Source organism: Oculina patagonica, chromosome 11 (genome assembly GCF_052425735.1).
Source record: "Oculina patagonica isolate OP01 chromosome 11, crgOcupat, whole genome shotgun sequence".
NCBI classification, from domain to species: Eukaryota; Metazoa; Cnidaria; class Anthozoa; order Scleractinia; family Oculinidae; genus Oculina; species Oculina patagonica.
This window is the reverse complement of record NC_135768.1, coordinates 14,053,405-14,065,603: the sequence shown is the minus strand read 5'-3', so window position 1 is coordinate 14,065,603 and position 12,199 is coordinate 14,053,405. Positions and strand designations below refer to the sequence as shown.

At 36.1% G+C, this 12,199-nt stretch overlaps 1 protein-coding gene across 1 annotated transcript; it reads right to left on the bottom strand.

Moving 5' to 3' along the window:
- Positions 1 to 925: 925 nt before the first annotated feature.
- Positions 926 to 11,203, bottom strand: LOC144629652 (uncharacterized). The gene is made up of 6 exons (XM_078487884.1): positions 11,197 to 11,203; positions 10,808 to 10,828; positions 5,916 to 5,945; positions 4,903 to 4,944; positions 3,314 to 3,346; positions 926 to 1,840 (listed from the first exon to the last, which is right to left on the bottom strand). Exons 1-6 carry the CDS (start codon positions 11,201 to 11,203, stop codon positions 1,350 to 1,352), a joined length of 624 nt encoding a protein of 207 aa, XP_078344010.1. The 3' UTR covers positions 926 to 1,349.
- Positions 11,204 to 12,199: the final 996 nt, after the last annotated feature.

Below are 12,199 nucleotides of genomic sequence, written 5' to 3'. Positions count from 1 at the left end.
CCCTCTCATTATGATGGTTAACGTTTATTTGAAGAATTGTATTGCGTCCTTGCTTAATATATTGGTTATTAGTTCTTCGAGAGCATAAGTTTCTTCGATCCCTGGTTACAGGCCTCGCAGGTTAAAACGATAACCCAAAAGATAATCTGTTCTTAGCTAAGTTTAAACTTTAATTCGTCAAATACGATTCCATAAACGTCAGCTTTCTATAATACTTTATCCACTGTTTTAACAATTTCCTACCAGTCACTTGCCACAATTGGGATGTCGTCTCTTCGGTTATCTGTTCTTCGTCAGGTAATTTTTTTAACGGCTGCCTTCACGTATGGTTAGTTACAGGTATTTCTTAAACGGTCCTTAGTATTATTATTGTACCTTCTCTATTTTAACTGTGTTACCTACATCACTTCAGACTTGGAATCTCTCCATAATTTCACAGTTTCTTTTAATTCTTCTTCTTGCAAGAAGTGTACTAAGAGATCCAATCCTATATATCTCTGGAACTGCTTCTTCTTTAGAACACACTATGTGAAATGTGGGTATGTGTTGTATTTAATATGTAGGTCACGGCTTAGCATTTTTACAGGTCATTTTGTTTTCGAGGATTATGCCGTTTAGAGTTAACCGTGTTACCGTTTGGAGGTGTTTTTATGGACGACTAAATGTGTTTGTTGTTTGAGGACTTTTTCGTCACCGCTTACGAACATTGCGGGCGGCACAGGCGCCAATGGCTTGTATTAAATGCCGTAAAAGAGCCAGGTGTTTAGGGTGGGTGCGCGCTAAAAACCTCCAGGCGTCAATAGGTTAATAAAATTATCGGTAAACTTGGAAACATTGTTCATGATGTAAATGTGTTGCAGTCTAGCCAAGTGGGCAACAATATTTGCTTCCTGGCTGCAAGAAACCCGACTGAATCACTTTAAAAGTTTTATTGATGCTTGGATGACTGGCAACTTTTGATAATGCGCAAAGAAATCAAACCATGTTATCATACATCTGGTCTTTATTTCTTAATTTCCTACTCATTTAAAAATAATAAGTGGGAGACAGAGACCCTGGGAACGAGGTTGTTTCAAAGAAAAGTTTTGGAAATTGTTTTACTTCAGAATTTTTTTTTATGAAACCAGCTATTTACAAGGAGCAATATGTCACACTTGGTGTTTAGTATAGCAGTACTGTATGCAGATGCCTTAACAGGTGCTATGGTAATAAGCAATAAGACCCCCTTCAACTAGCCCCAGGCCGTGCCTCAGACACTGGTACCACTGACAAGCTTGAAACTTCAAAATTGCTACTGAAAAGTAACAGAATATTCCAGTTCAAGCTGAGTAAATAGACAAATTTGCTATTTAAAACAGTTTCCATTCACCACTTCTTAAATCTACAGTGTCGGCATGTAAAAGCTGTTGAAATGACGAGACAGGGCGTTGCAGATGTTCAACCATATACCTCATATCTTGGGGTGCTACATTCTTTAAAGTATACCTTCCGTTATTCTTATGATATCCAAATGTCAAGTTTACATTCACCTTTGCCGAGTTGAGAAATAACTTGTGGTTTAATACAGCCCACAAAACTAACAAGTACTTTTGCTTCCAAGGCAAACCACACTTTAGGAAAACATCCTTCTCGGAATCGTAAAGGAACACCACAAAACCCTCATTGCTAGTTAATATTGTAGGTATTAAAGTTAAATTAGGGTGGCGACTATGATAAACAAAAGAAAATGCTATACAAGTTGCTATGGCTTGTGATGTAAATGAAACGCCTGTATTCTTGCCAGGTGAGAAGTCCTTTGATCCACTGCCTTCTTCTGCAGCACTACTGCCCGGAGAATCACCTTCTTAACACAAAATAAAAATATTTAATCATTTACACTATGCAGTTTCGCCTTCTATAAAAGCATCACTGCATTCTCAATAGAAATACTACATGTAACTACTAATCTTCATTCTGTTTTTCAAGAAATAACACTCTGAGAAAAAATACTTCCTCTTTGCTCCTTTGCTTACACAGCAAAGAAACGTGTACATTAACAAAAAAGTGACATTTAATGAATAATGGGCACCTCGCAACACACATACTTCTGGCCTTCTTGCAATTGTAGTGTAATTTTGATTGGCTTTTCAGTCAAATAGTCAATAATGTCAATCCATCATAAAAAAGGGTAAAAGGCATCTTCTACAGGAATTGTATCAGGTTAAATGTTTTGCACCACCCACCAAAAAAAGAGAAATTATTAAAGTATAGAGGTGGGATGCAGGAAAATTACCGTAGCTTGTTGGCAGCTTACTGTTCCTTGGAACATGTTGCATGTATTTGGCCAGCCCTAGGCAACAAGCAACAATGCTGAACCCTATTTGACTGAAGCTTCACCCTTTAACCCCTGCACAGAACACACAAATTCACCCTACTGGTTTCCATATATCTGGAAAAATTGATGATGTGTAAGTATTAACCCTTTAAGCCATGATGTCAACATATACAAATTTTTGTCCTGAGTCTTCATACATGTTACAATAAAATTTGTGACACTTAATTTAACAAGACTTTCTTTAAATTGCCTTTCTTTAAAGGAGAAGTTCACTCCAGAATGGCCATTTATTTTCTCTACGCCAATAAAAAGTTTATACAAAGAAATGTTATTCGCCAAAATTTCAGCCTCCAACGTGCGCTATAACACTACGAAATCTTTCCCAAAACTCGACAACTGAACGCCGCCATCTTGGAGCTGGTAATGTATGCGTGACGTCAAAGAGCTCAGACTGAAGTTTGGCGGGGAAATTTAAATACTCGAAACTCATCGTTTCTTCGTATTGGGTTTTGTTTGTCAAAATGCCTGTTTGTGCATCTCCATTTTGCTCAAACAGAGCTCCAAGAAATACAAAAAAACAAGGACTTTTGACTATTAAAATATTCCCGCCAAACTTCAGGCTGAGCTCTTTGACGTCACGCATACATTACCAGCTCCAAGATGGCGGCGTTCAGTTGTCGAGTTTTGGGAAAGATTTCGTAGGGTTATAGCGAACGTTGGAGGCTGAAATTTTGGAGAATGGCATATGTTTGTGTACACTTTTTATTGGCATAAAGAAAATAAATGGCCATTCTAGAGTGAACTTCTCCTTTAATTCAAAAACTTTTGATAGGGCTTATGAATGGATTACTGGAAAAACAGTTAGTGTAATTATCATGAAGTTCAGTTATTTTTCAACGATATTCCTCATTTCACCTGCATTTTCATTTCAAATAATCATATATATATATATAAAACCATTAAGTAATCTATTTATGCAAAATAACAAATCAGTTTTACCTGCCCCTTTGCGCCTTTTTCTCACAGGTTCTGCTTAAGGAATCAATAAAACAGATGATTCATAATATGACAAAAATAGGCAAAGCATGTAAGAAGGGGCTTTTGGCATAACAACAGTTAACCTGCAATCAGGCCAACAAAGATATAGTTACATGTAAAAACTATATGTAGCTTGTTTAGTTTCTCACAAGAACCTATATAATAATGGTGAAATGGATTTTTTTATTTGTGTGTAGAATGACAATCATGTTCATAATTTTTTTTTTTTGTACAGTCGAACCTCAATTAACTGGATTTGTGGGGACTGAGGCAAATAGCCCAGAAAATCGAGGGTCCAAATAATCAAAAATCCGAATAATAAGGAGACAAAAACCAAACCCGAATAAAATAGGACAATGACCCACTTTTTTAACAACACATGACATACAAGTTTTTCAAAGTAAATTTATACAACTCTTTGTGTAAAAACAAACGCATTAAAATAGTACATGTATACAGTGATTTATACCATGCCATAGAAAATACAGCCAATCAGAATACAGGAAAGGCGTTATATATTCGACGGTATTCAACCCAACCTTCCCATCATGCGCTGCGAATTGTATTCTCGACGAAATTTAGTAAGCGTATTTTCTAAAGCATGGTATAAAATAGTTACACAACACTTTCTCGTGGTATACTATGGAATATCCCACTTGTCACTTGTATTTTCTTGGTATACACACTCGCCTAAAGGCTCGTGTGTATACCGAGAAAATACAAGTGACTCGTGGGATATTCCATAGTATACCACTCGAAAGCGTTGCATAACTAGTATTTATTTCATTCAAAACATTTTACAAAAAACGGTGAACTGAAAATACTGAACAACTCTTACTGTGCGTTGTTCATGGCATTTACTGTACATATAGTTGGCTTTTGTGGCGTTTTCCATGGTCTCAGCAGTTAATTGATGAAACAATTCTGAAGATAAATTTTTTTCTGTATCTTAAAATTCACGTCAAAATTTGCTTGACTATTCATTTCACTTTAAGTTGTTTTAGAAATGGTGAATAAAGCAAGTGGGAAGTTTTCTTGTTTGTTCAACCGTGCAGCTTTCTTAGTTTATACTGACTTCATGAAAACAGATCGCCATTTTGTTTGCTTCCACTTGAATAACATAGTTTTCCATAAATGGAAAGAAGTGCCGAAGTCTAAGCAAATCATATTTGATTTTAATATGATACATTTTGTCACTAACTGTATGTGCTAGTGCTCTTTTTACTATGCGAAAGCAATACAGTTATGTTTTAATTACACTTTCAAATGCATGTAAAACACACGATAGCTTCAGATCTTCATCACAACTTATTAGTTTTCATTAAAAAATGGGACCACAGGAAAAGTCCAGATAATCAAAAAGTCAGGATAACGGAGGTCTGTGTAATTAAGGTTCTTGAAAATGTAGTCACAGTTAATATTATTACAATGCTCACTAAAAAAAACCTTGATTAGTAATTTTCACTTTGTTTTTAAGGAAAAGTTGACTCAAAATAACGTCTAGTTTTTACAGTACTGTGGTTCTCAAGACAGTGTGAAATTGTACTCACCATCTCCATCGTCATCATCCTTGTTTTCTTCTTCTATAGTCCCTTAAAAGAACAATCATATGCAATCTTCATTAGTCTAGTCTTTTTCCTATTTCACCACTATTCTTTTATGACAATAATATACTCATGTACTGACTTGCATTTCTTTAGGTTTGTTGCATTAACTGTTATCAGGGTTCCCTGACTTTCCCCTGACCTCTAAACAATTTTCACTGACATTGCATTAGGTGAATAAGGAAAAAAAGACAATTAAAACCACTGACCAACACAAATTTACACAATACTTTTCCGAAAAAAAAAAATGTATTAATTTTGTAATCTCCTGGAAAACTTGTGAGTCAAAAAATTTAAGATGGTTTCCGCCCAACATTCGAGCAATACAGGCAATAATAAAGTTACCAAAAAGATCTCTTAGCATGGTAGCAGTTTAAGTACAGCTAACAAAATCCTGCCAAAAATTTAGCACACAAGCTGACCCCGCAAGAGAAAAATGAATTTGAAATTGACAATATTTCAGTTAAAACGGACGTTTCACGCCAGTTCAAAACAAAATGGCGCGCGTTTTAAACACTTTTACGAGGTTTGACTTTAATTTTCTCGAGAATGCTTTCGAATTTAATTACGGGGTTACTTGGACAAATGAATTTCGATAAGATATTTTAAATAGTATACAAAATGTTTTCTTCCTATGAGTAGATTTTTGGTACTTAATTTTCGCACTCATTGCTCAAACTTTCAGCGGAATCCGTCTTAAATTTCCTGACTTTTCACTGACTTTGACAACATCTAAGATTTTCATGACCTTTTGCAAAATTCAATGACCTTTCCCCAAAGTGGAAGAATACAACACAGAAGATGGTCCACCCCCTGCTTCCCCCTGCTTCATTTCAGCTACGGAAAGGGTATTCTTTCAATATACTGATTTTCAAGGTTTGTAAGCTATAAAAGTCATAAAAAATGTTACAAGTGATTTCACACATTTCTGTTTTCAGGAAAGTAATCACTGTATTTACCTATTCCAGCTACACAACAATCTTTAGAATCTGCAATAATAAATAATTTTATAAAGTCTGAGTATAAAGTAAACTCTTCCTACAAATAGGCCACTTTTTGCTTCGTTAGATACATGTACATGTAGACCGATGCAATGCCTGAGGACACATGGTTACACATTATTAAGTACAGTAGGAATATTGCCCACTTGAGTGACTATCTAGATAAGTAAGATGTGACTCGCAGGTCGGCACAAAGCTAGAAGTGCAGGGATTAAGAGGCTCCGACTGAGAATATGAAGAATCGTTGGACAGGCTGGGGAAATCGAAAATCTTGAAACTTTGCCTGAATAACACCTTTGGGGAACTATGTTCGAAAATATTATTCTCATCTTCTAGGAATTTATGGTTTTCGAGAAATTAAGAAAAAACGAAAATAACGGTTTTTGGCTCATTAAATATGCAAAAAATATGCGTAAAAATGGCAAAGTTCTCGATATTCCTATAAGAGCAATTTTCAATGCTTTAAATCGAAATAAACTTAGAATAATAGCTTGACCTTTCTTCTTTCAGGCAACATAAACTTTCATTTTTTTCCGGCTATTTTGAGGTTTCCTTCGCCTTTTAAAATATTGCTTTATCAAGCACTTCGGGAAAGGGCAAAAATTTAGAAACTTTGGAGGCCAAAAAAGCACCTTGATATGTCCGATATGGAGTCAAACTAAACACTGTGCAAAAGCTCAATGTCTCTTCTGTTATAATATTAAATAAAAAATCTGGGTACTCAAGATTCACACAAATGAGAAACGAAAGTTTACGACCTCCTCGTGCCTAATTTGCATAAATGCAATTTTTGAATTCGTCCTCCGCTTAGTGATCTGGTCCGCTAAATTTACATTTGGAAGCTATGATTTGCACAAAGAAAGCAAGTTTAAACTTTATTTGATTTTGTTGACGTCTTATGCCTATCAACAGGTTATATAGACGCGAAGAAAGAAGAAAAAATAGTAAAATCATCGACTGAGCTCATTGCGTGACCTGCGTCACGTTATGAATTTTCTTGTCAATAATTGAATTAAAAAGATCGGAGGAAAGATTTGTTTGTTAGGCTTGTTAGGACTCTTACATTTCAAATTTAAGATTAAAGATTAAGATAATATCATTCACTTTAATACCTGAAATTGGGAATGATTTGTATATTTTATTTACTCGCGTAACTTACGTCAAAAAAATAAATCGTGTAGTTATTATTAATTTGGAAGTTTACTTTTTACGAACATAAACGTACATAATTATTCAAACTATGATGGACATATATCGCTGTTAGCTTCCGTTCAGTTGTCATTAATGGAAATAAAATACGAAAAGTTTCTCATCTTGTTTTAAAACAGCTATATAAAAGGTTTCGATCGTGCAAAATCCATTCATTCATTCAGATGTACATCACAAAATTAGATTAAAGAGACCGAACATGTACACAGCGACAGGACCCGGCGTCAGGACATTTAACACAAAGCACGAAATTATTCGGCTGAAATTTAAAAATAGAATGACCCTTTACAGTTGTGCCTCTCTTGTTGGTGGGGCTTGGAGTCCAAGCCCAGAAAATCCAGAATTTGTCCAGTTTGTAAATTACCATGCAAAAGCACACTTCAAATTTTGTTACAGCTTGTCTGACAGAAACTGAAAGCATCGTAATAGCGAACGAAAATTGTTAGTTGCCCGTGCAGGTAAGTTAAATTTTTTTTTTTCTTTGAACCACTTTTATGTATGGGTATCTGAATTAATACAAGCTTAACTATCCAATACCTTAGGATTTTTGTAGCGCAAGAATGCCAAGAACATATGACAGTTTGCCATAAATACAAGAACACGCTCTTTCGCTGGCGGACTGGAGAGCAAGATGTTCTATACCAATGGAAATTGCGAGCCATAAGCCTTCTTTTACTCAGGGACGATCGCGGAACTGCAAGCAACCCTACTCTGTTTTACAAGAGACGGGTATGCTTTTTTGAGCTAGATCACATAAGCATTAACTTTCTGTTACTTAATTTTGTTTTAAGCCCACAGTAACAACTTCCAAGTAAAAATTTAATGAACTGAATAGCTTACATGATTACTATAGTATTTCCTAGACTTTTAAGTTATAACACTTTCTTTAATATTGTGAAAATCGCTTTTGGTTTTAAGTTATAAAATGACAGTTGACCTTACCCTACTAGCCTTCAGAACAAGCGGTGTTGCTCAAGGGATAGAAAGCGTATGTAAACGTGCGAGCAGGCGAGTGCAAACACAAGAGCGCGCACGCGATTGCTAAGTGGTACAGTTGTTTATCCGCTTGATCCTTCGCGCCGCGCTAAACCACTCGTTCTGTAGACTAACACTTTTGCGAAGGAATTAAGTGACAGACGTTGGTTTTCAGCCAGTGATGCCAGATATTCGTTCTGGCAGTTATATACCGAATATTTCACCTTACCTGCACGGGCAACTAACAATTTTCCTTCGCTATCGATGCTTTCAGTTTCTGTCAGACAAGATGTAACAAAATTTGAAGTGTGCTTTTGCATGGTAATTTACAAACTGGACAAATTCTGGATTTTCTGGGCTTGGACTCCAAGCCCCACCAACAAGAGAGGCACAACTGTAAAGGGTCATTCTATTTTTAAATTTCAGCCGAATAATTTCGTGCTTTGTGTTAAATGTCCTGGCGCCGGGTCCTGTCGCTGTGTACATGTTCGGTCTCTTTAATCTAATATTGTGATGTACATCTGAATGAATGAATGGATTTTGCACGATCGAAACCTTTTATATAGCTGTTTTAAAACAAGATGAGAAACTTTTCGTATTTTATTTCCATTAATGACAACTGAACGGAAGCTAACAGCGATATATGTCCATCATAGTTTGAATAATTATGTACGTTTATGTTCGTAAAAAGTAAACTTCCAAATTAATAATAACCCTACACGATTTATATTTTTGACGTAAGTTACGCGAGTAAATAAAATATACAAATCATTCCCAATTTCAGGTATTAAAGTGAATGATATTATCTTAATCTTTAATCTTAAATTTGAAATGTAAGAGTCCTAACAAGCCTAACAAACAAATCTTTCCTCCGATCTTTTTAATTCAATTATTGACAAGAAAATTCATAACGTGACGCAGGTCACGCAATGAGCTCAGTCGATGATTTTACTATTTTTTCTTCTTTCTTCGCGTCTATATAACCTGTTGATAGGCATAAGACGTCAACAAAATCAAATAAAGTTTAAACTTGCTTTCTTTGTGCAAATCATAGCTTCCAAATGTAAATTTAGCGGACCAGATCACTTAGCGGAGGACGAATTCAAAAATTGCATTTATGCAAATTAGGCACGAGGAGGTCGTAAACTTTCGTTTCTCATTTGTGTGAATCTTGAGTACCCAGATTTTTTATTTAATATTATAACAGAAGAGACATTGAGCTTTTGCACAGTGTTTATTTCGACTCCATATCGGACATATCAAGGTGCTTTTTTGGCCTCCAAAGTTTCTAAATTTTTGCCCTTTCCCGAAGTGCTTGATAAAGCAATATTTTAAAAGGCGAAGGATACCTCAAAATAGCCGGAAAAAAATGAAAGTTTATGTTGCCTGAAAGAAGAAAGGTCAAGCTATTATTCTAAGTTTATTTCGATTTAAAGCATTGAAAATTGCTCTTATAGGAATATCGAGAACTTTGCCATTTTTACGCATATTTTTTGCATATTTAATGAGCCAAAAACCGTTATTTTCGTTTTTTCTTAATTTCTCGAAAATCATAAATTCCTAGAAGATGAGAATAATATTTTCGAACATAGTTCCCCAAAGGTGTTATTCAGGCAAAGTTTCAAGATTTTCGATTTCCCCAGCCTGTCCAACGATTCTTCATATTCTCAGTCGGAGCCTCTTAATTATCTTGGAGGTGTGGGGATCAGGTAGAGTTGTAACGCAACAGGGGAAGTAGCCTGGTGTGTACAAATCTAGTTCAGCAATTTCTTGTCGAGCTAGAATCGTGGTGAAATAAAAAAATTTTCAAAGAAAAAATGACAGTTGGTCATCAAGTATATAGACTTCCTCAAAGTCCATTTTAGGTTAAGCTACAACAGAAAATACCACCCTCTATGGCTAAGCTCTTGACAGACAAAATCTTTTTTGTAAGTCACTATGCACAGCCTTCAGCCACACTTCATGAAGAATTTATGTTTCCCGATCAGCGAGAGACCTCTACATTTGGGAAAACAGAATGCATGGGGCTTGATGGGAAGGAGTTAAAACTCTACATCTGTCCCACAACTATTAGAAGTTTCACGCCCATGACAAACCTTTACTTATGATCAAGGATTGATGCTTGGGGTGAAGGAGACAGCTCCAAAAGATCCTGGCCACAAAACAGGGCTGGTGGTTTTCTCACATTATGATAAAATTATACTAGCGAAGCCCTCGGGGGAAATGTGCTGTGATTTGCTTCACCATGTCTTTGTAAACTGTTTGTTCCAAAATAATCAAGGCAATGCTTTGATTGCCTGCAAAGTGGCTTTGCCAATTACAGTGAAGAACAGAATTTTGACAAATGTAATAAACAACAGTAAATTAACCACTGCCCCGAATAAACTCCTGATTGAGCCCTTGAAGTGAATGTAAACAAGTTTCTTCAACACAACTTTCAACTGTTAAATTCAGTAACATAAATATTAATTTGCTTTGTGTGACATCTTGGTCCAAAACATATTCATCAAGGCCAACAAGCATGAAATTAATTTTCTATTAAAGATATAAAGGAAGGCTATCATAATCAATCAACTTCTAATTTCTGCCTAAGGCCTAGCTTAAATTTTTAGTTGCCCCAGGTAAACAGACAATTATTAAATTTAAGTTTTTTAACACTGACATACCTCTTGGACAAGCAAGCCAGTCTGGTTATCCAAATAATGCACCTTCAAAACCTATAAGGTAAATTGCATTAAAGTGTCATGTACATGAAAATGGTCATATTTAGAGGATGGCTCTTAGATGTGTATAAACATTAAACTTTGATGATAATGAAGATGATGATGCCGAAGATGACTAGAATATTGATGATGGTGAGGATGACAATGATAATTATTATTACAAGTGGAACCTGCAAAAAGCAAAATATTATATTATTACATGGATTCAAAACCTTGATACACGGTGCAATAGTAAAGAGCATAACTGGTCAAGTTTGCTGAGAGTAATAAAGATAATCATGCACTACGGTGCATGTTACAACATTGTGCTCGACTTATATGTTCTAACTAACAAAGCATAGTTAACTTTGAACAAAGAAAAAGCTGTATACTATAAATTCACCAAACATTTTAAATTCACTTCCCTTCATTTATGGCGGATGCAGTAGCCTAATGATTTGCGTACTGTACTTAGAATCAAACGGTCAGAGATCAAGCCCAGGGTTGTTGCTAAGCGAAGGCTGCCGGCGAAAATTGCGGGCTGAGAAAGAGGACATTGCTCAGCTGGCTGAATTTTGGCTGGCGAACACGCCGTTAACTTCGTAAGGGGTTTTGGGTGGGCTTATACAGTAAGCGGAGGAGCTTATATCCGGGAGGGCTTATAAGCGGAATAAAAAAAATGTTTCGAAATGAGCCACAGTAGTATTGATCGAAATACGTTTTAAAGCTAAAAAGTCAAAATAAAGCAACATTTAACCCTGTTAAGTACTGCCATCCAGCAGAGGGGGGTTTATATCCGGGGGGCTTATAACCAGATGTACCAGGCGCGTAGCTGAGGTTTTAGGAAGGGTGTTCGTATTGACAGGAATATTTATTAGAGGGTTATTAAATACGAGCGCCGAAGGCGCGAGCCTCTAGGGGGGTCTGGGGGCATGTCCCCAGAATATTTTGAAATCTAGAGGCCCGGAAATGCTATTTTCAGCATTGTGCACGTCAATATTTCAAACTCGATGGAGTGTAAAATAACACTTATTTTTAGTCATAACAACAATATTTCCGGCGTTTTTTAACTTGATACATTCATACATACATACCGGCTTAGTACACTAAACGTTTTACAAAAGCTTGACTTGTGGTACAAAGGCATCTCAGGGTAAAAGCTTAAGCCCCCCAGACCCCGGCTCCACCGTCAATGTACTAAACGCAGCGTCAAAGCGTCAATATGCACTAAATACACGTATCACCTGGGTCCCCCGAAATTGTATTCCCCGCCTTTCGTGTATTGATACTCCATTTAACAAATCCCGAACGCCTGTTAATTAAGGAAATATTTTTCAACGATGGGATTATTTTGAC